Genomic DNA, 27709 nt, shown 5'->3' with positions numbered 1-27709 from the left:
GGGTGTGTGTGACACACAGCATGGGAGGGAGAAGCCTGTATATGTAAGACAGAACATGGAAGTGGGAAGCCTGTGTGTGTGTATGCATGAGAGAGATCAGGTGACTGGTGTGTGTGTGTGTGTGTGAGAGAGAGAGAGAGAGAGAGAGAGAAAGTGATTAGGGAATGAGAAGCCTGTGCATGTGAAGAGAGTGAGCATGGGAGTGAGAAACCTGGGTGCGTGTGAGACACAGCATGGGGGTGAGAAGCCTGTATATCTGAAAGAGAACATGGGAGTGGGAAGCCTGTGTGTGTGTGTATGTAGGAGAGAGATCAGGTGACTGGTGTGTGTTTGTGCGTATGTGAGAGAGAGAAAGAAAGTAAGTGATTATGGGAATGAGAAGCCTGTGCATGTGAAGAGTGAGCATGGGAGTGAGAAACCTGGGTGTGTGTGAGACACAGCATGAGAGTGAGAAGCCTGATTATCTGAAAGAGAACATGGGAGTGGAAAGCCTGTGTGTATATGCATGAGAGAGATCAGGTGACTGGTGTGTATTTGTTTGTGTGTGTGTGAGAGAAAGAAAGTATTATGGGAATGAGAAGCCTGTGCATGTGAAGAGTGAGCATGGGAGTGAGAAACCTGTGAGTGTGAGATACAGCATGGGAGTGAGAAGCCTGTATATCTGAAAGAGAACATGGGAGTGGGAAGCCTGTGTGTGAGTATGCATGAGAGAGATCAGGTGACAGGTATGTGTGTGTGTGTGTGTGAGAGAAAGAAAGTGATTATGGGAATGAGAAGCCTGTGCATGTGGAGAGAACAAGCATGGGAGTGAGAGACTGGTGAGTGTGTGAGACAGAGAAAGTGATTATGAGAGTGAGAAGTCCGTATATGTAAGTAGAACACGGGAGTGGGAAGCCTGGGTGTGTGTATGGCATGAGAGAAACTGTTCAGGAAGGTAACTGGTGTGTGTGTGTCAAATACTGTTTGGGAGATGATTGGTGTGTGAGAGACAGAAACTGGTCATGGGGGCATGACTGGTATGGTGTGTGTGTGAGAGACATGGGCACTAAGGAAGAGGACCATGAGTATAGAGCTTAGCTTCTACTGCTGCTTCTGCTGTGTGCTACGGCCTGCATGGAAAAGGAGTAGGAGAGCTGCTGGAGGGGGTAAGTAAAGGTGGCTTTTAAATTTATTTTTCTTGATTAACTGCCATTTTAATTATTTAATATTATGTGATGTGTCTGCTTTTTTTAAAATATTTTATTGGTGTTTGGAGAATTTTTAATAGTTTTTATGAGTTTTTAATTGTTGGATGTTATTCTGTTCATAGCTGTTTTGAAACATTTATTCTGCTTATTAGTATAGTTTTACAATTATTTCTGTGTGGGGATCTATAGCTGCTTGCTAGTTCTGTTTTCCTAATAAGAGGTGTATTGGTTTTTAGGGCCTGATTTAATATTTGTAGTGTTGCCTTTTCATAGATAGGGTTGCTCCTGTTTGAGTGTATTCCATAATACAGGTGTAACTGTGTGCGGATTAGTTTATGTGCATTACTACAGATCCTGGGAGTATGTTAGGTCAGTTCTGTGTGTGTTACTGAGGTGAGATATTTTACTAGCATGTAAGTGTTTTATCAGTCTTATTTGTTGTGTTTTCTCAAGAGGACATGCATTGGTGGTAAACTGCTGTCTTTTCATAAGTAGGGCTATTGAGCCTGGACGTAGAAGGAGTTTGAGTTGCTGTTACTGAGATAACACCAGAACCAGAATATCTTTTTTGTAGGGTGAGTTGTATGGGGAATGTCATAATTCTGCTTTACATCCATTATTGTGGGTCAGGGGGGTTCCCGTGGATGCAAACTGTACTTTTACATCTAGCCCCGTGACGATCATGGGTCAGTGTGTCATGCATGTGAGAACCATCTGTCAGGTGTGTCCTGACAGAAAAAAGGTTGAGAACCACTGTTCTAGATTACTGCCTGTCAGAGTAACTATGTAATATCTGATATATTGAATAAAAATTCCTTAATGTCTGAGCTTTTCTTCTGAATGGTATGAAACTTTGTAGGTTGTGATATCAGTTATTGTTGTAGTGCATGAATTTTCAGCACCAAATAGGCCCCTTCTTCAGATGTGACTACCAGGGGGAAGGAAGAAAGCATTTTAAATGGTAGAAGTTTGATAGAGTTACTCCTAACCTAGCTTACCCTTCAGATATATTTTACTTGTAACAGAATATGAAAAAAAATATTTTTATTGAGGTTTTGCATTTCAGTCTACACAAGACAACTTTTGTCTTGCTGTTCATAAAAGTGTGGAATACAGGAGCGTGCTCTTAATACCATATCTAGCATAATGCGTATTAGAATTGTACAAATATCAAACATTTTATATTTGTTCCTGCAATAAGCTATAGAAAATTCCTATCATATTCAAATACCTTCTTTTTTGGCTTTTAGGAAATAGAATTAGGGATAGCCATATTGGGGTAGATTTTAAAAAGGTGCGCGTGCTACCTGGCGCGCGCACATGTACACCCGATTTTATAACATGCGATTTGATGACCTTCGGAGTGAGGAAACTCAGCCAAAGATGAGATTTATGCAGTGTTCTCTCAACCTAGCTTGATGGACGCTCTACCTGGGTAACATCAAGCTAGGTTGAGAGAACATTGCACAAATCTCATCTTTGGGTGAGTTTCTCACTCCGAAGGTCATCAAATCTTCACAAGGGAGCATTGTGCTGTTCGTACGTCTCACTCTGCATGTCAAAGTGGCCCCTAACCCCTACACTAATACCTAAACCTCACCTTGAGTTACTAGGTGGGCTTCCCATAGAGATATAAATACCTATCTAGTGTGAGGGCATTATGGATAGTCTCTCTCCCTCTCTCTGTGTCTCTCTCAGTCTTGATAGCTAGGCTGGCTCTCCAGGAGCTTCAAAACTACTGAAACTGGCATGGGCAAAAACATCACAATAAAGCCCTATCACACAGCCTAATGCTAATGAAAAAGGTGTAGTTAAAGCCATGCAATAGGGCTTCACAAAACTGCAAGCCCACTACCACCCCTAACTCCTCCCCTTTTTTGGATTTGCATCGCACCATGCGTTATGGTGCTATCGCAGGCATTAAAGGCATTTTTGCATGTGTTAAAGGCACTTAACGCATGCGAAAACACCATAATGCGATTTGAGAAATGACCCCCTAAGATAGCTGGATAAATGCCAATTTTTAGCATTTATTAAAAATTTATATTCCACACTCTTCACGCATAGGATTCAAGGCAGATTACACAATGATAAAAATATATATAATAAAAGGACAAAACAGAATTACAAGGAAAGCAATAACATATAATAAATAATTGTATCATGCCATACTTAAAACAAAATTCTAATTGAAAAGGCTATCAGTCCAGATCACAAGCCTGTTTAAATAAGTACGTTTTTAGCAGTTTTTTAAATGTATTGTAGTTACCAGCAGTCCTAATAAGTACAGGCAGTGAATTCCACAACATTGTACCCGCAATCGAGAAAGCTCTGTCTCTAGTAAACTTTAAGGGGCTGATACAATAACATGTGTGCTGAAATTGAACGCCCGTTTTCCTAATGCGCACACAGCCACATCTCTGAGTGCCCCAATGCAATATGTAAATGGGAAGCAGCATAAAAAAGGGTGGGCTATGGGAGACTATGTGTCTCTGGCGCTCAAAAGAGGTTATTGCATCGGGCACCCACAATTACAACAGGCGATCAATGCGAGCATCTCTTTTTGCTGAGGTGCCGATTTCACGTGCTGCAGTTTATTATATCAGGTGCCCATTGCTATGGGCATCTAAATTGTGCGGTCATAAGAAATGTGTACTTCTTTTCGAGCCAATCACTATACATTTATTTTTCACTACCGCAAGCAGTAAATTCAAAAGCTGGGACAATACTAAGGAGGAGGACACATTTATCGCCACACAGAGGACCATATTTTGTAACGTTTTTCAGGAGCCCTTAAGAACATAAGAACATAAGAAAATGCCATACTGGGTCAGACCAAGGGTCCATCAAGCCCAGCATCCTGTTTCCAACAGTGGCCAATCCAGGCCATAAGAACCTGGCAAGTACCCAAAAACTAAGTCTATTCCATGTAACCATTGCTAATGGCAGTGGCTATTCTCTAAGTGAACTTAATAGCAGGTAATGGACTTCTCCTCCAAGAACTTATCCAATCCTTTTTTAAACACAGCTATACTAACTGCACGAACCACATTCTCTGGCAACAAATTCCAGAGTTTAATTGTGCGTTGAGTAAAAAAGAACTTTCTCCGATTAGTTTTAAATGTGCCCCACGCTAACTTCATGGAGTGTCCCCTAGTCCTTCTACTATCCGAAAGAGTAAATAACCGATTCACATCTACCCGTTCTAGACCTCTCATGATTTTAAACACCTCTATCATATCCCCCCTCAGTCGTCTCTTCTCCAAGCTGAAAAGTCCTAACCTCTTTAGTCTTTCCTCATAGGGGAGTTGTTCCATTCCCCTTATCATTTTGGTAGCCCTTCTCTGTACCTTCTCCATCGCAATTATATCTTTTTGAGATGCGGCGACCAGAATTGTACACAGTATTCAAGGTGCGGTCTCACCATGGAGCGATACAGAGGCATTATGACATTTTCCGTTTTATTCATCATTCCTTTTCTAATAATTCCCAACATTCTGTTTGCTTTTTTGACTGCCGCAGCACACTGAACCGACGATTTCAATGTGTTATCCACTATGACACCTAGATCTCTTTCTTGGGTTGTAGCACCTAATATGGAACCCAACATCGTGTAATTATAGCATGGGTTATTTTTCCCTATATGCATCACCTTGCACTTATCCACATTAAATTTCATCTGCCATTTGGATGCCCAATTTTCCAGTCTCACAAGGTCTTCCTGCAATTTATCACAATCTGCTTGTGATTTAACTACTCTGCACAATTTTGTGTCATCTGCAAATTTGATTATCTCACTCGTCGTATTTCTTTCCAGATCATTTATAAATATATTGAACAGTAAGGGTCCCAACACAGAACCCTGAGGTACTCCACTGTCCACTCCCTTCCACTGAGAAAATTGCCCATTTAATCCTACTCTCTGTTTCCTGTCTTTTAGCCAGTTTGCAATCCACGAAAGGACATCGCCACCTATCCCATGACTTTTTACTTTTCCTAGAAGCCTCTCATGAGGAACTTTGTCAAACGCCTTCTGAAAATCCAAGTATACTATATCTACCGGTTCACCTTTATCCACATGTTTATTAACTCCTTCAAAAAAGTGAAGCAGATTTGTGAGGCAAGACTTGCCCTGGGTAAAGCCATGCTGACTTTGTTCCATTAAACCATGTCTTTCTATATGTTCTGTGATTTTGATGTTTATAACACTTTCCACTATTGATTGCGAGTAGACTTTACTTCACCTCTGGGGCTGGAGTTAAATTTCCTGGACTAAAAAGTGAGTGTTGAGCATCCAGTACTTTCCTCCATTGGGCTGTAATAGCTAATATCCTCATCTACATGGAATTTGCATGCGTTGGGCGCTATCAGGGTCATGTTTGCTAGAGTGCACGTTTTAGATGCACTAATCTCTTTTCTGCATCGGTTGCTAGTCTTGTGCTCCCAAACCGTGTGCTAGGCCGAGCACACTTTATTGCATCGGCCACTGACAGGTGAATTTTAAAGCCCAGCAATGCACATTAATTAGGGGATACGTGAATAAGTTGGGCTTGTGCATGTCGAGGATTTTAAAAGCCGTCCAGAAATGCGAGTACCTACTGCAACGTGCACATCTCCAATTTTTCAAAAAGGGGCAGGGCATGGGCTGTGAACCAGAGATGTACATGCAAATACGCATCTGGGTGCTTACCCAGATCCCCTGCCCTGTAAGTTTACTTCTGCTTTGGGAGGAATTGTAATTTATAGAATAAAGAAAAATAGGCAGATCTGAGGGGTTTTAAGGGTTGGGGCTAATTGAGGGGAGTGAAGGCTATTAAACTAGGGGGGTATGGAATACCTACCCCTGAACTGGGGACAAACTGGTTTGACTGGCAATGGTGTCGGTGAGCGCCATTTAAAAAACCCCCTGACTTTACACAGTAGAAGCAGTGTTTGCGCGCACGTGTGCATGCCCACTTAAAACTTGGTGCGCATGTTATAAAATGGCTGCGTCCCTGGGCCTGGGCCAACACACATGAGTGCAAATGTGCACCCATGCGCTGGTTTAAAAGTTACCATTTCAATGTGCACGTCTGACGTACAGTATTTCCAATAGTCCTTTATTTGCAGACCTGCAGATTTTCAATGTTATCTGCCTAACATAGCTAGATATATTTAGGCCAGCTGATGAGCAGTCCTAAAGTTAGCCAGATAAAATTATATGGTTAACTTTAAGTTCCCTGTACGTACCAGGATCAGTCCAGGACACCTGGGTTGTGACTCCGCACCAGTAGATGGAGACAGACTAAAACTTGTGGGCGGAGCCATATATGCCCCTGTGCCAGTCACAGCCCCTCAGTCTTACTCTGTCTCCAGTAGATGGTGCAGGTCCGGTCACAGCCCTGCCTGCCCTGATTCTGGTAGTTAGTCAGGGTTGCAGTTTTTTCTTTGTTTTTTGTGCTCAGTTCTTAGGCCTAGTTAGTGGTTTTTTGCCAAATTGGATTTTTTCTTTTTGATTGAAGAGTCAGATCCCGGCCGCCCTGCCTCCCAGGAGGGTTGAGAGGTTCTGAGGGGACCGCCCCCCCCTGGTTGAGGCCGCTGCTAGGGTCGAGGACCCGGCTCCACAAGTAGCAGTGTCAGGGGTGACACCGGGGAGCCCGCTTCACTCACCCCTGCAGGTACAGGGCTCCAGGACCCGGGACAGCGACAAGCGTCAGTATAAAAAAAAAAAAAAAAAAAAGTTTCTGCTTTTGTTTTTGTTTTCGGCCGGCCCTCCGTTTTCCTTGCATCGCCGTTCCGTTTTGAGAGGGGTGCCGCTTGCAGGGGGGGGTTTTCGCCGAATTAATTAATTAATTTTTATTTCTGAGGCGCTTCTTGGCCTTCCCGCGTTCGCCGGCTTGCCGCGCGGCTCCCCGTGTCGGGCCTGCGGCTCGGCACGCGCGCGCGCCTATCTTGTGAGGGCTTTTGTTTTTCCTGCGTCCCGGGCGGGGAAGGGCCGTCCGGGGCACCTCGGGGGTCTCGCTTCTGGATTGCGCGTTCGCCGCCACGGGTTGGAGGCGCCATAAGTAGGCCTCAGGACTTGTTCCCGCTTAGCGCGGGAGTGGCGGCCATTTTGGCCACAGGAAGTAAAATCGCGCGAATCACGCCAGGGGATTCGGCCTTGCCTCCCGCGTTTTCCCCGCAGCGGGGCGCGGCGGGAGGGGGCTCCTCGGAGGGGCTTCGGTCTGGGGAGGTTCTTTCCGCCTTAGGCTCGGCACTGTTTGAGCCCTTGAAGCGCGCTACGGTCCAAGATCTCTCATTGTAGACCGTATTCCTGGAGGCGGTTGCTTCGGCACGCCGTGTCTCGGAATTACAGGCGTTGTCATGTAGGGAGCCGTTGTTGCGGATCTCTGCCGTAGGGGTTTCCTTACGGACTGTTCTTTCTTTTCTGCCTACGGTAGTGTCGGCTTTTCACTTGAATCGATCAGTGGAGCTTCCCGCTTTCGCGGTCGGGGAGTCTTCGGACCCGAAATCGAAAGAATTGCGAAAACTGGATGTGCGGAGGTCCCTTCTTCGCTATCTAGAGGTCACTAATCCTTTCGGGTAACAGATCATCTGTTTGTCCTGTTTTCGGGCCCAAGGAATGGTTCTGCGGCGTCTCGCACAACAATCGCCCGTTGGTTCAAAGAGGCCAGTGGCTCAGCGTACGTAGTGCGGGGAAAACCTCCGCACGTGGGTCTCAAGGCTCATCCGACGCGGTCTCATGCGGCGTCTTCGGCGGACTCTTCTCAGGTGTCGCCTCAAAGATTTGCAGGGTGGCTACCTGGAAGTCGTTGCATACCTTTAATATACATTATCGGGTGGAGGTTCAGGCTACTGAGGCCGGAGGGTTTGGAGAGAGGGTACTCCGAGCGGGACTCTCTGCTTCCCACCCTCGGTAACTTAGCTCTGGTACATCCCAGGTGTCCTGGACTGATCCTGGTACGTACAGGGAAAGGAAAATTAGTTTCTTACCTGATAATTTTCGTTCCTGTAGTACCAAGGACCAGTCCAGGATCCCGCCCGCAGTGCTACGCTAACATAACGGAGAGTCCGCTCATGATTCTTCAAGATTAAAGTTATCCGCTTGTTTGTTTCGCTCTCCCGGTTGGGGAGTTTGGTTCCCGTAGGGGTTGGTATTGTTTCCATTTAAGTAGCGTGTTTTGCTAGTTGGCTATGGTTGCCTTATTGCTTTTCTACTTTGACATTACGTATGACTGAGGGGCTGTGACTGGCACAGGGGCATATATGGCTCCGCCCACAAGTTTTAGTCTGTCTCCATCTACTGGTGCGGAGTCACAACCCAGGTGTCCTGGACTGATCCTTGGTACTACAGGAACGAAAATTATCAGGTAAGAAACTAATTTTCCTATAGCTGGGTTATATTCAGTGGTATGGCCCATATATTCAGTGGAATGGCCCATGTAACCCCTTTTCTGGTAGATTGTTCCTGATGCAGAGGCTACAGCAAAATCCCAGGGCTGTTTTCTCTCCTTGTCCTCCATTACACTCGAGCACTAAACTTCAGCCTTGGAGGCTGGGGTTCTCTGGCAGGAAGTTGACCCTGATGAAAGCATGGATTGTTTCAATCCTACAGTTTCTATTTATTTATTTATTTATTTATTTATTTATTTATTTATTTATTTATTTAAAGACTTTTATATACCGAAAATCATGTACTAGTACATATCGCTTCGGTTTACAGATAACCAGCATTAGAATTACCATATACATGGTGTACATAGAACAGTAAACAATCAACAGTGCACAGTTAATAAAAATGGTATACATTAAACACGGAAATATTATGAATTAGGCATTGGAATTTTTACAGAGAACAATTAATGAATGGGTATGCATTGAACATGACGTAATATACAAGTGAAACATTAATGTGTATGGTGCATTATAGGTAGTCTGGTACTTTATAATTAGCATGGGAATTTAAGTGAAGGCTTTGGTGAAGAGCCAGGTTTTCAGATTCTTCTTGAATGTCCGCAGGCATGGTTCTAGACAAAGGGCTAGCGGTTAATACATGGTGCAAGTGGTAGCGATTGCATATTTCAGAAGGCCTGGAGAGGAATATTGGTGGCTGCTAACACAGATGTGGTATGCTTTCTCAGGGGAGCAAAGCAGCTGAGACCTCCTCGGAAAGTCGTATTGCTGCCATGGGACCTGAACTTGGTACTGAAGATGCTAGTCAGAATGTCTTTTGAGCCCATCAGGAGATTTCCTTGAAAGACTCAACACTAAAGATGGCGATGTTAGTGGCCTTGTGTTTGGCCAGAAGGATGTCGGATTTGCAAGCACTGTCCATCAGGGATCAATACTTAAACTTTTCAAAGGAAAAAGTGACAATCAGACTGGTACCCATCTTTCTACCCAAGGTGGTATTGGAATTTCATCTCAATAAACCCCTCTCTCTTCCTGGATTTAGGAAGGCGGAATGCATAGGGAAACAGAGATTTAAGGTTCCTAGATGTTCACAGGTGCCTCTTAAAGTACCTGGAAGTGACCAATGATGCTAGGAAGTCAGACTATTTATCTTGTTCACAGGACCCAGAAAAGGGCAGGCAAAGTCCAAAACCTCAATCACAAGATAGATTAAGGAGGCAATAGCAAGAGCCTATATAATGAAGAATAAACCAGTGCCAGAAGGACTAAGGGCACATTCCACGAGAGCACAAGCAGCATCTTGGGCAGAATACAGAGCAGTTATACCTAAGGACATTTTCAGGGTGGCCACATGGTCGTCTGTCCATTCTTATACAAAACACTATAGAAAGGGAGGAGACAAGTTTTGATATTGGGGTCTTGGAAGCAACAGTAGGGAGCTCACCTGGGGCAAGTACAGCTTAGGTACATCCCTCAGGTTTACTGGTCTGGCAGGACAAAGAGGAAGGTTCAGTTAGGTCTTGCCTGCTAATTGGCTTTCCTTGAGTCCTGACAGACCAGTCTAGATCCTGCCTATATGAAAAGAAGAAACAGGCTTGGGAATAAAATAACAGCGTTTGATAAGTAAGTTAAAACAAAGGAAGAAGGGAGCACAGCTGAATGCGAAGGTAGGCTGTTCTCCACTTACAATTTTTTTTTGTTTTGTGATGTGTCCTGGATCCCTTACTGCAGAAAGTAAGGAACCAGTGTCCTATAATACCAGGGAAAATGCCACCCTGGGGAGGACAAGATAGACAAAGGAGCAGGCCGGGTAATAGGCTGATAAATCTCCGTAAATTAAAAAAAACCCAAAAAAGAAAAAAAGAGGGAATATAAGAATACAAGCAGCAAGCCATGTTTTGGCAAAAGCATGACTACTAATTTTCCCTCTGCTGGGCCAGCCTTTATGGTACTGACGTCAGAGAGGAAGCTTTCGCACTCTGCCCCCATCTGCTGGTGGGAGGGAGAATCCCACAGGTTACTGGTCAGTCAGGACTTGAGGAAAGCCAATTAGCAGGTAAGACCAAATTGAACTGTACAGTCACTGCTACTCCTTGCTCACTATTCACAGTTACTCACAGTAGAGGGGTGGTTTATCCAAAAGAATAACAAAGCTTAAAGTCCAAAAGAGGTGTTCAACTCATAAAAAGGTTTACTTTAACGTAAAATGTAATATCCATGCTAGGATTCTAAAAATCATAAATAAGATGAGAAAAATACAAATAAAAAAATACATGTTTCTTTGACCTCTTTTGATGTCCCGCCTTCTCTCAACTGTGTCCTGGTCCAAAATGCCCTCCCTAATAACTGTAGGAAAGTCTCCACGACCAACATATACCAATGGGTGATGACAAAAAGATCCCCAGCTTCAAAATTAGAATTCTACAAAACACTTTTTAAAACTCTCAGAAATCCAATCTGTCTTTCACCTTGCTGTTAACTGAGTGCAAGGAGCAAAAACAGGGATCCAGCACTTCCTTCCAGGGGGGAGTCTGCCCTCTCAGTCAGGAACTGGTCCAGATTAGCAAAACTGCAAGGTAAATATGTACACGATAAACAATTTACTTCTCTCACACATACATATTACATCACATAGAGAAAGAAAAAAAAAAAAGCTTAAAATTCACTCACAAACGTTTAATAATGAAGCATGGTTCACATATATCAAGTACATTAAGGGGTAGATTTTATAAAGTTACGCGTGGGCGTGCGCACGTGGACACCCAATTTTATAACATGCGTGCGCAGGTGCACGCATGTTATAAAATCAAGGGTCGGCGCGCGCAAGGGGTGCACAATTGTGCACCCTGTGTGCAGCGATGCCCGCGGCCTTCTCCAGTTCCTTCCCAGGCCTGGAACTTCCCAACCCTCTACCCTAACCTCCCTTCCCCTAACCAACCCGCCCCCTATCCCTGTCCTAATCCCCCCCCCCAAAATTATTTTACCTGCTGCGCCGGCCTAGGGGCAGGCGCAGGTTGCACACATTGGCACCCGGCTGGCACGCGATTCTCCGACACAGCCGCAAATGGCTGCTGTGCTGGAGGCCTCTGGCCCCTCCCCTTTCCCGAAGCTTTACACGTGTCGCCGGGCCTTTGTAAAATAAGCCCGGTTCGCGTAACCCCACCTACGCTCGTATGGCTTTTAAAATCTACCCCTAAACATTCCTTAATTTTATCACTGGATATATGTACTCAATAACTATCTCATATATAATGAAAACAATCCTATTAAAAACCTTTACACATCCAAAATTCTCTCACCACAAACCATACACACAGCTGAAAATTTCCTAAAACCCTACACTCATCCTTACTCAAATTTACGTACATACTCTTTGACAAAAGTGCATCAGTAACCCAATGTTATGAATACAATAATTTTCCATATAAAGTGCAGTCTTCTACTGCTTGTACTTCTCACAGAAGCAATTCTTCTTATTATTCATTACAAATTATTATCTTCAATAACCCCATAAATAAAGGGAAGTCATTTACTGCTTCTTATAATTCTCACAAATGCAACTCTTCTTATTATTCATTACAAACTATATCTTTCATGACCTCAACAAAGAATTCTTCATTTATCCGGAGAAATAACCAAAGCTTGACTACACCTGTAATGAGTGCAATAAAATGTTATTACACTAAAAAATATAAAAAAATGTGCCCCAAACCATCTCTACACCACATCACCATAACTAAAACACCTACTGCACCTTCTATATGAAGATATTGAAATATTGTATTTGAATTGTAATCTCCTTCCATCGATTCCATAAGTTGTCTTTCCACTGGGCTCATATATATACTTGCATCCTACTCCAGCAATCACTCTCGTATGTAACTGTAACAAGAACCACACAAATTAATTACCATCTTTATTCCAAAACTAACACAATACCCTCAAAGAAAACTTTGCAGTACATATAAATTCACCAAAAGGAAAACTTTAATAAACTAAAACATAGAAACACTTTTAACTCTTACCTGACGCACTCATTTCATCATACAGTTTTCCAAGCCAACTCTATGCCAACGTCAATGGCTAAATGTACTATGACATATTATTATTTATTTATTTATTTCACAGTTTTTCTATACCGACATTAAAATGCACATCATATCGGTTTACATTATAACAATGAAAGTAATGGAAATGGAAAATTACAATGAACAGGGGAAGGGGTAACAGGACAACCAAATATAGAGAGAATAAGTAAAGGCAGAGGCGAGATGAATAGTGTAGTATAAAAGAGAGGTAAAACTAATGTAACAAAACTATTTACAAAATGCAGCGAAGGCATAAAATTACATATTTACAGTATTCAGCAAAAAATTCATTGGATCAAGGAAGGTTACATCTGTAAGGCGCAGGTGGGCAGGCATGGGCAGGGGGCAATGAGAAAATTAGTCTGGGAAGGCTTGGTGAAAAAGCCAAGTTTTTAGCATTTTTCGGAATTTTAAGGGGCATGGCTCAAGGCGGAGATGGGGGGGTAGGGTATTCCAGTGGGTGGGGCCCACGATCGAGAAAGCACAATCTCTTGTGGCAGTAAGACGGGCTTTCTTAAGTGGGGGGATTTGCAGTGTGCATTTACGGTTCATCCTAGAAGGTCGGGAGGACTGGGAAGATTTGAGTGGTTCATTTAGCCATGAGGAGTTTTGATTGTATATGGCTTTGTGTAAGATGGTATGGGTTTTGAAAAGAATTACATGTCTTTTAGCACTTGAGAAATAAAGACCCATTAGCAATTAAAAAATGACTGCAAAGAAAAGCAGCCCAATCAATCTTTTATTTAAACTATCAGATCTCACCGTATGCCAACTAAAGATAAATCGCTGTTCCAAAGCGCAATTTAAGGAAAATATCATCCCTGTTGCTTAAAGACATTTTTTGAATCACAAAAAATGTAAAATCTTCCAATGAGTGTGACATTTGTAACCAGTGATCAACTAGGGGCACATTTTCTTTCTGCGATCAAATGCAGCTTTTGTGCGTAATAATCCTAGATTTAATCATTCTTTTAGTCTGTCCGATATACAAACAATTACATGGGCAAACAATTACGTAAATTACTCCCTTCGGTTGCCAAGAAAAAAGACCTAGTATCCTATAGGGATGTTGTAAATTGAGATGCAAAAACCACTCTCCAAATTCTCAACTCTTCTCAAAGACTCTGGATTCCAAAAACTTTCTCCAATGTCTTGGGGGACCTACTTATAACTCTCCTCCTCATAGCACTCCTCTGCACTGAGATTCTAGATTGATCTGAGCATGTTCAGACCTTAGTATATAAAGGGACAAAAATACATCTCTAGAAGATGTCCCAAAAACTGGGGAGGGATCAAAAATCCCAAATTGAATCCTGGGAAAAAATCTGTGCAGGTTAAAATCCCCACTACACCTGTGTCAGTGAATATTCCAGCTGAGCTAGCTGGATATTTATTTGGCTACCTTTGCTAGCTGACCAGTGGTCTTTGTTGCAATGAGGACAGTTTGAAATTTGTCCATGAGCAGAAATATCCTTTTATTTTATTATGGATTGTGTATGCAAGGAAAACATGTCCCTGGAACATGTTTCTGAGAAAAGGGTGCAGTATTGTTCAAAACCATAATTTGCCATTTCTTTTAACATGTTTTATTTTACGTCTCTTGTGTATTACAGTTTTTTACTCCACCATCGATTGAAAAGTTTCTAACCATTAGACGCCCGAAACCAGGAACACGAAGAGTATTTCATGGCAGAGCCAATGATCCTGACATTGAAAGTGAAATGAGACATGGAATTTGCAGCGCTTATTCTTTGCCCGTAAGATATTTAATTTTTTTTCTTAAAAGTCCTAAAACTGGAATATTCCTCATTTAGCTGTTAATTTGCCTTGCTTTGGTTCTACCATGGATAAGATGGCCAAACTAACCCATTTGAAGATTCCCATAATCTGTAGTACCCTAGCTAAAAGTACACGCAGGCTTTCACAGAAGACAAGCTGATTTGCAATGTTGTTCTGCAATTCTTCACAAACTGGGAAACTGGGCATCTAAATGGAAGATGAAATTTTTTTTTTGTTTGTAATCATTTTTATTGAGTTTTCATTAGAAACATTGCAAAATATTCATATAAAGTTACAGCTTGTAGCTTCATATCTTCAGGAAGATGAAATTTATTGCAGACAAATGCAAAGTGATGCACGTAATCCTAACTATGTATGCACAGTGCTTTGGGGGTCATTGTGGACAGCATGTTAAATCTTCAGCAAATAGAATGTTAGAAATTATTCAAAAGGAATAAAAAATAAATTGGGAATATAATAATGTGTTTATATCGATTCATGGTACAGCCACACCTTGAGTGCTATGTGCAATTCTGGTCATTGACCCTTTACAAAGATATAGCAGAATGAGGAAAAAGTACAGAGAAGGACAATAAAAATGATTACTGGGATGGATCAGCTCATTTATGAAGAAAGACTAATCAGATTAGGGCTCTTCAGTTTGGAGAAGAGATGACCAAGAGGAGATATGAAAGAAGTTTATAAAATTCTGGAGATAATTTTCAAATGAGTTATGCACATAAAGGGGCGGATTTTCAGAGCCCTGCTCGCGTAAATCCGCCCAAAACCGGGCGGATTTACGCGAACAGGGCCCTGCGCGCCGGGAAGCCTATTTTACATAGGCCTCCCGGCGCGCGCAGAGCCCCGGGACTCGCGTAAGTCCCGGGGTTCTCGGAGGGGGGCGTGTCGGGGGCGTGTCGGGGGGGCGGGCCCGGTCGTCGCGGCGTTCCGGGGGCGTGTCGGCAGCGTTTTGGGGGCGGGTACGGGGGCGTGGCTACGGCCCGGGGCGTGGCCGCGCCCTCCGTACTCGCCCCCAGGTCGCGGCCCGGCGCGCAGCAGGCCCGCTGGCGCGCGGGGATTTACGTCTCCCTCCGGGAGGCGTAAATCCCCCGACAAAGGTAAGGGGGGGTGTAGACAGGGCCGGGTGGGTGGGTTAGGTAGGGGAAGGGAGGGTAAGGTGAGGGGAGGGCAAAGGAAAGTTCCCTCCGAGGCCGCTCCGATTTCGGAGCGGCCTTGGAGGGAACGGGGGGAGGCAGCGCGGCTCGGCGCGCGCAGGCTATACAAAATCGATAGCCTTGCGCGCGCCGATCCAGGATTTTAGTGGATACGCGCGGCTCCGCGCGTATCTACTAAAATCCAGCGTACTTTTGCTTGAGTCTGATGCGCAAGCAAAAGTAGGCTGATCGCGCTTCTTTTAAAATCTACCCCAAAAGTAGCATATATCATAGCAATTTTCAAAAGCCCATTTACGCATGTAAAACTTTTTGAAAATTACTTCCTATGTGTGGTATGGAACAGGTTAATCTGCAATGGTTATTTAAATCAGTGCCTCTCAGCTGTTTTATTTCATGGCACACTCAAGTTTGCTCAATCTTCATGGTGCACCAAACTAAATTTTGCACAATTGTCACTATTCCTCCCACTGGCAGGAAGAGAGTAACACTTTTTATTTGTGTATGACGCATTCTTCCTGCTTCCTGCTTCAGTCTGACATCTGAACATATGGAACCTGCTGATCCTGTGAGATTACAGGGATCCATACAGTCAAACATCAGATTGATCTGGAAGAGGAGGTGCATACAGGTAAGAAGTATAGCTGTTCTCATTCCAGTGGGAAGCAGGGGGATAGGGTAAGCTTACTAGAGTTCTGCTGCGTGAATCTGGGATATTTGTTCCCTGTAGTGTGAGTAGTGAGTAGTAATCTACTCTCAAAATATACCTAAAAGCACATTCTATAAGTTTTGTTAGCACAAAATATTTTTTGGCTCAATAAAAAAGCCTTTGTGCTTTTGGGTATGTCCTGGATTCAAGAGAATTAATTATATACCAGCAAGTCAAAATTAGCTAACGAAATTAAAATCTTCCCAACATGTAAATTCTATCTGGGACACACATCTAGGTCAGAGACTTTGATCTGTGTCCCAGTATATTTTCAGCTGATGTGTTTATTAATGTTCTCTGTCAGGCAATAAGAGCTTCCAACATTTGATATCTCTGGCTTGGTTTTCTGGCTGATTGTGTCTCTTTTTTTTTTTTTAAATTATTTTCAGGCTTTCTCTCTGTTCTTTTTTTTGTTTTTCCTCTCTGTGCTTTCATCCTTCCATCTTCATCTCTTTCCTTGAGTAGATAGTTTAATACTTTCTCTTCCCTTGATGCTCACCCTTTCTCATTTCTCCTCCCTCTTGGTCCTATTTTTTTCTTCTCCATTTATCATTCCCTTTTTCCTCCAAAATCTCCCAGAATTCCCCCACTCACAAATCCTGGTCCTCTCTCATCCCCTTTCACTCTCTATTTCTGAATCATTTCTCCATCACTATCTTCCCAGTACCTGGTCCTCTCTCTCTTTTTGTATCCTGGGTCCCTCTCTGTCATCCTGCCCTTTTTCCAGGGTCCTTTCTCCCTTCTTCCTCTCCCTCAGTCCCTAGTCTTCTCTCTCTCTCTCTTTCTCCTTTTTTCCTGTTCCCTCCTAGTTTTCTCTGCTTCTCCTTCATACCGGATCTGATCTCTTTCTCTCTCTCTCTCTTCTTCCCCATCCCCTGGTATGACCCAGCTTCTCCTTCCAGTCCTCTTCCTGCTCCCCTTTTTCCCCACCCAGCAGGAGCAGCAGTGCATAATACTATATCAGCATTCTGTGCCTCTTCCTCCGTGCATCCACTCTTTCTCCCCTCACTCTCTGTACTTCTCACAAATCATTCTCCCTTGGCTGCATCTCTGGGGAGACTCTCTACTTCAATGTCATCTAAGTCCCAAGTTTCTGCAGCACATAATCTAACGCCTGGGGCAGTGACTCTCCAAGCAAACATAGCATAACAGATAAGAGGCCTGTACTCCAGAAAGCCTCCATTTAAGGGAAGACCTTAAATGGAAGCTCTTCCCTATCATTCACTGCTGCTGTGTGGGCTGTCTACTGCTGCTCTTCACCTCCGGTCTTCCTCAGTGTTGTCTAGTGGGGATAGGAAGGTGGGATTGAAGCAGCAAGCAAGAGATTCAGGGCACGTTCTGATAGAATCTAGCATGAGCCCAGGAGGAGGATCATGCTGAGACTGTCAAACTGAGTAATGGGCACTGGAAGAACTTTCCCAAGGCACACCAGTGTTCCTCTGCACTCTGGTTGAAAAACTGTCATTCCCTGTACGTACCTGGATCAGTCCAGACAGTGGGTAATGTCCCCAATCCAGCAGATGGAGTCAGCCAAAGCTTCGAGGGGGCGTCACCATAAGTACTACTACCCCCTCTGCAGGAGTTCAGTATCTTCTGACTCCAGCAGATGCGAGTAGGGGAATCTGGGCTTGCTCCCGATTACCTGTAACCTTTATTCCCTTGCTTGGGCTTTTCTTCTCTGTTTGTTATCTTTAGTTGCTTTGGATCAAGTTGTTCTTCATTTAAAAAAAAAAAAAAAAAAAGTTAATTAGTTAATTGGAGAGGCATGGCTTCCTTTTTGTGCTGGCTCTCTGTCTCTCTTTCTCCTTTCCCGGCGTTGGTCTGTTAGTTCACCGGGGTAAGTTGTATTTTTTGGTTTTGCTGTATTTTTACTTTTCAGCTTCTCTGGACGCGGCTGCCGGTGGGACCGGCCTCCCAGCGTCTTCGCCCTCTCCCGCGGCCATTTTGCCGGCTCCTCGTGGGCTGCAGCTGGGAGCAGGGAGCTCGTCCTCGGCGGGTTGTGAGGCCAGGAAGGACCCCCCGCGGCGCCGCTTTTCAGTCGGCGGGTAGTGCAGGCCGTCCGGGCCCCCCCGCAGCGGCGCTCCGTCTCGCGGCCCCCCCCCCCCCCCTGAGGCTATCCGGGTGTTTTTTGCCTGCCGGAGCTGTTTGTGCTTGCGACTCCGATGCCGCGGCCGGTGCGTTGCTCGGCCTGCAGCGAGCCCGGATCGCGGATTTCGAGGGAGGGCATCTGTGCGCGGTGCCTCCCCGGGGGGGAAGGCCCGTCGCGGTCCCTCACCGATTTCTCCCTTTTGGCAGGCTTCCCCGGGCGGCGTGGGCCGGCCCCTCCCCCATGCTTGGCGGGAACGGCGGCCATCTTACATGCGCTGCGCCCTGAAGGAGCTCAGGCAGCGCTGGGGGACGGGGATGCCTCAGAGGGCTCTCCTCCGAACTTGCTACCGGAGACAGATCCGGAGACAGACCCGCAGGGGCCGGGTCCCACGGGGCCCCCACCCTCGGAGGTCCCCTCGAGTAGACCGGGGTTTTCCCCGGAGTTTATCCTCTTGATGCACACAGCGTACCTGCAGGGCCTTGATGCTCCCACGGGACCGCCTCCAACCAAGGTACCGCGGCCCTCGCCCCCCTCTCCGGCCCCCCCCGCTCTGGCGGGCGTGGGGGCCCCCCACCCGCGCCCGGCTCCCTGTGGGCTCGGTGGGAGCGGTGCCAGGCCCAGTTTCCCCTGGGTCGGACCCGGCGGATTCGGGGCAAGGGGACTCCACTTCAGAGGGAGACGATCCGCGTACACTGCGTCTGTTCCAGCGGGAGGAGCTGGATGACCTAATCCCACAAATCATTCAGGAGTTGGACCTCGATCCGCCGCCGGAGCCGCCCGCTCCCGTAGCGCCCGCGGTAGTCACTTCCTCAAAGAAGGGGGATCCGGTTCTGGCAGCTCTTCGACCGAGAGCTCGGGCCTTTCCCATTCACGAGTCGTTCCTGCAGCTTCTCACCAGGGAATGGGATGCCCCGGAAGCTTCACTAAAGGGCAGCCGTGCCATGGACAGGCTGTATCCGCTGCCGGAAGATTTTCTGGATCTCATCAAGGTACCCAAAGTGGACTCCGCGGTGTCGGCAGTCACGAAGAGGACGACCATACCAGTGACGGGTGGAGCGGCCCTAAGAGATACGCAAGATCGCAAGTTGGAAGTCTTCCTCAAGCGGGTCTTCGAGGTCTCCGTGGTGGGGTTGCGGGCGGTGATGTGCAGTTCGCTTGCCCAGCGGGCCAGTCTTCTCTGGGTGCAACAACTGCTCACCTCCCAGGTGCTGCCGGCCGATGAGGCCGCCCAGGCGGATAGGCTGGAAGCTGCGGTGGCGTATGGGGCTGACGCCTCCTATGACCTGTTTCGGGTCCTCGCCCGCTCCATGGCCTCGGTGGTGGCGGCACGTCGACTCCTATGGCTCCGCAACTGGGCGGCGGACACGTCCTCCAAGTCAAGTCTGGGCTCCCTGCCATTCAGGGGTAAGTTCCTGTTCGGGGAGGATCTGGACCAGATCATCAAGTCCCTGGGGGAAAACGCGGTTCATCGCCTGCCGGAAGACACGTATCGATCCACCAGGGCGTTTTCGGCCTCTCGGACCAGAGCCAGGGCGCAACGGCGCTACAGGAACTACAGACCGGCGGCAGCCAGGACCTCTGCCCCCAGGTCTCAACCCTGGTCGCGCTCCTTTCACGGGCGCCGCCCCGCGAGTCCCGCTCTCACAGCGGGACAACCCTCTCCCAAGTCCTCCCAATGATGTTCAGCTCGCCCACTCCACCGTCTCCAGGATTGGGGGGCGGCTGGCGTTCTTCTACGAGGAGTGGGCGCGGATCACCTCGGACCAGTGGGTCTTGGACACCATCGGACACGGCTACGCGTTGGAGTTTGTCCGCGCTCCAAAGGGGCGGTTCATCTTCTCCCCCTGCGGCTCGGCCGACAAGCGAAGGGCGGTGCAGTCGACACTGGACAGACTTTGGGAGATAGGCGCCATTGCGCCCGTGCCCTCCGGAGAGGTGGGCTCGGGCCATTATTCCATCTACTTCGTGGTACCAAAGAAGGACGGATCCTACCGGCCCATCCTGGACTTGAAGGAAGTCAACAAATCCCTCCGGGTGGTTCGGTTCCGCATGGAAACGCTGCGTTCGGTGATCGCGGCGGTGCATCGCGGAGAGTTCCTGGCCTCCTTGGACCTGACGGAGGCCTACCTCCACATCCCCATTTGCCGGGAGCATCATCGTCTTCTACGGTTCAAGATTCTGGATCAACATTTCCAGTTTGTGGCGCTCTCGTTCGGGTTGGCAACGGCCCCGCGTACCTTCACCAAGATCATGGTAGTCGTGGCGGCTGCCCTGCGGAAGGAGGGTATTCTGGTTCATCCTTACCTGGACGATTGGCTCATCCGAGCGAAGTCTTTCCGGCGTGGACAGGCTGCAGTGGCTAGAGTAATAGAGTTTCTGCAGTCCCTGGGATGGGTGGTGAACTTCTCCAAGAGCTCCCTCGTGCCCTCGCAGCGCTTGGATTTCCTGGGGGCGACCTTCGACACCCGTCTGGGCGCGGTTTTTCTACGACAGGACAAGGCGCACGCCCTGTGGGAACACATACAGCGGTTCTCTGCGTTGTCGGTTCCCACTTCCTGGGACTATCTGCAGCTCCTGGGGGTGATGGGTTCCACCATCGACATGGTTCCTTGGGCATTTGCGCACCTCCAGCCTCTGCAGAGAGCACTTCTATCCCGTTGGAAACCACTTTCGCAGGACTACCAGGTGCTCCTTCCTCTGCCCCAGTTCGCCAGGAGCAGCCTGACCTGGTGGATGGATCCGGAGAATCTGGCCCGCGGCGTGTCCCTCGATCTGCCAAATTGGGTAGTGGTAACCACCGACGCCAGTCTCGTAGGCTGGGGAGCAGTCTGCGACCGCAGCGCCACACAGGGGACGTGGTCCGCGGAGGAGTCGAAGTGGTCCATCAATCGACTGGAGACCAGAGCGGTCAGGCTAGCGCTCCAAAACTTCCTGCCACTCCTTCGGAATCGGGAGGTCAGGATCCTATCGGACAACGCGACCACGGTGGCCTATATCAACCGACAGGGCGGCACGCGCAGTCCGCAGGTCGCGCTCAAGGCAGCGATGCTGATGCAGTGGGCGGAACGGCATCTAGGCCGTCTGGCGGCCTCGCACATCGCGGGCGTGGACAACGTTCAGGCGGATTTCCTCAGTCGCCAGCTTCTGGATCCTGGAGAATGGTCCCTCTTCGACGAGGCGATGCAGCTGCTCGTCCGGCGGTGGGGACCCCCCCCACCTGGATCTCATGGCGTCCGCACAAAACGCCAAGGCTCCACGTTTCTTCAGTCGCCGAAGAGAGCGAGGAACGGAGGGCGTGGATGCTCTCGTACTCCCGTGGCCGGACAACCTGCTTCTATACGCGTTCCCACCATGGCCGCTGGTGGGAAGACTACTCCGCCGCATAGAGGCTCATCAGGGGACTGTGATCTTCGTCGCGCCAGAGTGGCCAAGACGACCTTGGTTTGCGGACCTCCTCCACCTGGTAATCGACGGACCCATCCGTCTGGGACATCTCCCCCGCCTCCTCCACCAGGGCCCGGTATTTTTCGACCAGGCAGAACTCTTCTGTCTTGCGGCCTGGGTGGACAAGGGGCTCGCCTACAACTCACTCCGGGTTCAGGAGGCCGCCCTTGGTTCGCTCCTGCGTGACGGGGGCTCTCTGCTACAACACCCGGACATTGTTCGGTTTCTCAAGGGGGTCAAGCATTTGCAGCCGCCGTTGCGGGACCCTTGTCCCGCCTGGAGTCTCAACCTTGTCCTACGTTCCATGTTGGGACCTCCATTTGAACCGCTGCGGAATGCGACGATCAAGGATCTCACTCTCAAGACGGTGTTTCTGGTGGCCATCTGCTCCGCTCGGCGCATCTCGGATCTGCAGGCCCTGTCATGTAGAGAGCCTTATCTCCGTTTCTCCGATTCTGGAGTTTCGCTTCGCACGGTTCCCTCCTTCCTTCCGAAGGTGGTGTCCGCGTTCCATGTGAATCAGACGGTGGTACTACCATCCTTCTCGTCGTCTGAGCCGAGGTCTCTCCGACTCCTGGACGTCAAGCGCACCCTGCGTCTCTACCTGGAGGCTACGAATGATTTCCGGACTTCTGACCATCTCTTCGTACTTTGGTCCGGACCTCGGAAGGGATGTCAGGCCTCGAAGACGACCATTGCCAGATGGCTGAAGGCCGGCATTGCCGCTTCCTACATTGGGGTGGGGCGGACTCCCCCGCCCGGCATTGTAGCGCATTCTACACGCTCTCAGGCGGCCTCCTGGGCGGAGACTCGCTCGGTCTCCTCTCAAGAAATCTGTAGAGCGGCCACCTGGAAATCGTTGCACACGTTCTCAAGACACTATCGTCTACACCTCGCCTCTTCTGTCCATGGACACTTTGGCGAACAGGTTCTACGAGCAGGCCTCGCAGGACCCCACCCGGTTTAGGGAAGCTTGGGTACATCCCACTGTCTGGACTGATCCAGGTACGTACAGGGAAAAGAAAATTATTACTTACCTGCTAATTTTCGTTCCTGTAGTACCATGGATCAGTCCAGATGCCCACCGCATTTGGGTTCTAATCCTGCTCAGCTGTTTTTCATGGTATGGTAGTGTCTTTCCTGTTGTTTTCACGTGTTCCCAGTTTTTCACTGTTTGTCATCGTTCCCTTGGGTTGACACGCTATACTCATGACCTCCCACCCGTTGGTGGGACGGTTCCAGTTTCTCTATTTATGATCAGCGGCTTATTGTTGCCGTTTCGTTTAAAGTTTAAACTTGATCCAGTTCGGGGGTTTTTGTTTACTCGGGCTTTGATATACTCGATACTGAACTCCTGCAGAGGGGGTAGTAGTACTTATGGTGACGCCCCCTCGAAGCTTTGGCTGACTCCATCTGCTGGATTGGGGACATAACCCACTGTCTGGACTGATCCATGGTACTACAGGAACGAAAATTAGCAGGTAAGTAATAATTTTCTTATTAAACTATCAGATTGTACCAGGCCTAGAGGACACTCCCTGAAACTAACAGATAGTACATGTAAAACAAAATTAAGAAAGTATTTTTCATTCAATACACAATTAAGCTATAGAGCTTGTTGCCAGAAAATGTTGTTAAGGCTAGTAATATAACAGAGTTTAAAAAATGTTTCAACATGTTTCTGGAGGACAGGTCCATAAATAATTACAGCCATATAGATTTTGGTTCTCCACCTCTTAATTCTTGGGGACAGCAGTGTGAAACAGATGTTCTTATTGGGATTTGTAGGGTACTTTTAGCTGACCTGGATTGGCCACTGTTGGAGAAAGTATCCTGGGCTTTATGGACCGTTGATCTGACTCAGCTTGGCATTTATGTTCTTAAATTTTTATGTTGTTTTCATTCTGCTGCAATTATGTAGATAGTTTATCTCAAAGGCAAGCTATTGGGAACACCAAGCCAATGATGATTGCCTGTTTACAGAGGTCCTGGATTCTCAGCTGTTATAAGTCCAATTCAACATCTTCATGACCTCGAAAACAGGACCCACTCTCCCACTTTCTCTGTAATTGTTGGCTACATATATATCTGTGGGAGACTGATTAGGTTTGAGGAAAACATGGCCATACTAGGATATAGTTCACAGACTACTTTTATTCCATATTTTTTAAATTTTTATTTCCCAAGGTCTTTCTTTCTCCTTAAAAAGTTTAAATTGTTGTGAACTCCAATACCTTTTTGGAATACATTCCTGCCACTAGTGATAGTGTATTGGAGCACATGGTAAGGGAGTGATGGTGTTTGAAATTTAGTGACAAATACGTTTTTCCAGCAGGTAAGCAGGTTGAATTAGTCATGCTGTCTAGGACGTCCCCCAGCGGCCCGAGGCGGGAATGTCTTTTAGAATGTTCCGAGCTGTGCTGCTGCGCGCCTGTGCGGCCCTGTTTCCGTGCGACTGCCTGCATCACCTCAGTTCTGTTTTTTCCTATGCAGCTACCAGACGTGGTTCTTCTCTCTCTCTCATGCCTCTTGAGTTTTTCTTTGAGTTTTTCTTTGAGTTTTCTCTCTTTCATCCCTAACAGCACTTTTCTTTCTTTTTTCTCGCTTTTATCCCTAACGGCACTTTTCTTTCTTTTTTCTCTCTTTCATCCCTAACACCACTTTTCAGTGCTATCATGGCTCTGAAAACCCCAGGCTTCAAATTTTGTCAATGTGGCAAAATTATGTCTGTCACTGATGAGCATAATTACTGCTACTTGTGCTTGGGAATGGACCATGACCAGGCATCCTGCCGTGATTGTGGCAGGATGTCTCCGTGGGCCCAGCAACAGTGGGCTGTCAAAATAGCCAGATCCAGGAGATGGAGGGAGCCTCGTCAGGTTCATATACCCCTAATTGCCGATCCACACACTCTTTTCTGGGCAGGGAGCCCAGGAGGCTAGAGGAGCAAAAATGGGCATCATCATTGGAGCCTACCTCCAAGAAAACTCAGGGAGTAAAACCCCTTAAGGAGTTGGGAAGTAAGGGCACAGGTGACAAACCTGACAAAGCCCTAGTGCATTGAGTGCCGCGACACAGATGGAGTGCGGCCCTGTGCCAAGTGTGTCGACCCATTCGTTATCGAAGCAGGGTGACCGGTGCACAGACGAAGCACAACGCACGAAGTGCCTCTGTATTGCTCCATGGTGAGACTGCATCTTGAATACTGTGTACAATTCTGGTCGCCACGTCTCAAAAAAGATATAGTTGTGATGGAGAGGGTTCAGAGAAGGGCAACCAAAATGATAAAGGGGATGGAACAGCTCCCCTATGAGGAAAGGCTAAAGAGGTTAGGGCTGTTCAGCTTGGAAAAGAGACTGCTGAGGGGGGATATTATTTATAGAGGTCTTTAAAATCATGAGAGGTCTTGAATGAGTAGATGTGAATCGGTTATTCACACACAGACATAATTCTTTTTCACTCAATGCACTCTATTTGGAAGAATTTGCCAGAGGATGTGGTTAGTGCAGTTAGTGTAGCTGGGTTCAAAAAAGGTTGGGTAAGTTCTTGCAGGAGAAGTCCATTAACTGCTATTAATCAAGTTGACGTAGGGAATTGCATCAGTAGCATGGGATCTTCTTGGTGCTTGGGTATTTGCCAGGTTCTTGTGACCTGGCTTGGCCTCTGTTGGAAACAGGATGCTGGACTTGATGGACCCTTGCTCTGACCCAGCATGGCAATTTCTTATGTTCTTATTGTTTCCAACACAGAGTGTTTATAACATGCACACACCTGCACGTGCATGTTATAAAATCGGGCGTATCTTTTAAAATTTACCCCAATATTTCCTCATTCCCAAGAAAAGCGGGGGTTGTGACCCATTTTGGACCTCCAAGCCCTCAATCAGTTCATTCTACCGGAGAATTTCAAGATGACTTCTCTCAAATCCATTCTGCCTTTTCTGCAACCCAATGACTGGAATTGTTCCTTGGACCTCAAGGATGCCTACGCATACATTCCAATGCACTCTTCTTCCTGGTGCTACCTTTGTTTCCAAGTGCACTACCAGTACAAGGTCCTGCCGTTTAGCCTATTATCAGTGCCCAGAGTATTCACAAAATGCTTAGCAGTAACTGTGGCCCACCTTCGCAAGAAGGGAATAAAAGTCTTTCCCTACTTGGACAATTAGCTGCTCATGGCCCTGAATCAAAAACTACTCCGCGCCCATCAGACTCAAATTATTATAGGTCTAGAAAATCTAGGCTTCATTATTAATTATGAGAAGTCCAATCTTGATCCCTTTGCAAAGCCTTTTTACCTGCAGACAGAATTCAAACCTTTTGGGATCTAGCCTATCGAATCCCACAGCACGTCAGATTCTCACAGTATTGGGGCATATGGCTGCAGCGATCTATGTAGTTCCCCATACTTGCCTTCACATGCGCCAAATTAAATGGGGGTCTCAAATCTCAGTGGTCTCAACTCTACCATCCTATGTTAAGGAAAGTGGCCCTGACTCAGCCAATGATCTCGGACTTGGACTGGTGGCTAAAGCCCAAGACCTTGCAGTCGGGAGCACCTTTCTAGAATCTGGCATATCAGGTTGTCCTGAGTTGGACGCATCCACAAAGAGATGGGGCACACATGTGCTACACTACAAGACACAAGGTCTTTGATCCCTCAGCGAGAAAACTTTCCAAATAAACCTGCTGGAGCTGCGAGCTATGCCATCCACACCTTCTCGTGTCTTCTAGAGGGGAAGGCATGGAGTCCAACAGGATAAATATCCTGCATGAGATTTAATGAACAATCAAATCTTTATGGGTAGAAATCCTTTGTGTGTTGGTGAAGAGAATAGAGATAGGATTATATTAACGTCCACCTGGCCAAATGGTGAGATGGATAGTGAAATGCTAAGAGAAATTAGGGAAGCTAACCAAACTGGTAGTGCAGTAATAATGGGAGATTTCAATTACCCCAATATTGACTGGGTAAGTGAAACATCAGGGCATGCTAGAGAGATAAAGTTCCTGAATAGAATAGAAGACAGTTTTATGGAGCAATTGCTTCAGGAGCCAACAAGAGAGGGAGCAGTTTTAGATCCAATTTTCAGTGGAGCACAGGATTTGGTGAGAGAGGTAATGGTGATGGGGGCGCTTGACAATAGTGATATAATATGATCAAATGTGAATTAATGACTGGAAGGGGGATAGTATGTAAATCCACGGCTTTAGCGCTAAACTTTCAAAAGGGAAACTTTGATAAAATGAGAAAAACAGTTAGGAAAAAACTGAAAGGTGTAGCTACAAAGTAAAACGTGTGCAACGGGCGAGGACATTGTTAAAAAATACCATCCTAGACGCACAGACTTGCGCTTCCTGTCTGCGCTCAGCCCACACCTGGGCCTGCTCATTTCACTAAGTCCTCCACAGGTTCTGGGTCGTCCTCCCCAGCTACAGCAGCGAGCACAGTCAGGCCTCGGCATCCCACAGTGGCAGTCACTGGGCCTTCCACCTCCAGCCAGGCCTCATGGCGGGGCTCGGCATCCTCTGTGGTGTCGGCCCCGCCCCTAGGTGCGCGTGCACAAGGACCGCCCGGCCCCTTAAAAGGCCAGGGGCGGATCCCAGCTCCGCGGCGCACCCTGATTGAATGCTGTATAAGGGGAAGTGCCTGCCTGCACTTTCTTGCCTTGGCAATCGGTCGATCACGCTGTGATTTCTAGTTTGCCTCTGCGTTTCCAGTTTTTGTTCCAGTCTCGTTCCAGTCCATTTCCAGCGTCCTTCTGTTTCTGCGTCCTCCTGTTCCTGCATCTCCCCAGGTAGTACCTCTTGGACTGTCTTCTCGGTACTGATCTCTGTCTGTTCTTGACT

General features: G+C 47.1%; 1 protein-coding gene across 1 annotated transcript in view; it reads left to right on the top strand.

Annotated features, from left to right (window-relative positions):
• The window catches only part of EFHB (EF-hand domain family member B), a 205195-nt gene that overhangs the window by 5654 nt on the left and 171832 nt on the right, over positions 1 to 27709 (top strand). The window contains exon 3 of the mRNA XM_029587068.1: positions 14281 to 14424. Coding sequence (XP_029442928.1) covers positions 14281 to 14424 — 144 coding nt within the window. The remainder of the gene's footprint in view (positions 1 to 14280; positions 14425 to 27709) is intronic.

The sequence above is a fragment of the Rhinatrema bivittatum genome, chromosome 2 (assembly GCF_901001135.1).
Source record: "Rhinatrema bivittatum chromosome 2, aRhiBiv1.1, whole genome shotgun sequence".
Taxonomy (NCBI): Eukaryota; Metazoa; Chordata; class Amphibia; order Gymnophiona; family Rhinatrematidae; genus Rhinatrema; species Rhinatrema bivittatum.
Note: the sequence above shows the minus strand (reverse complement) of the source record. Positions and strands in the feature narration are given on the sequence as shown.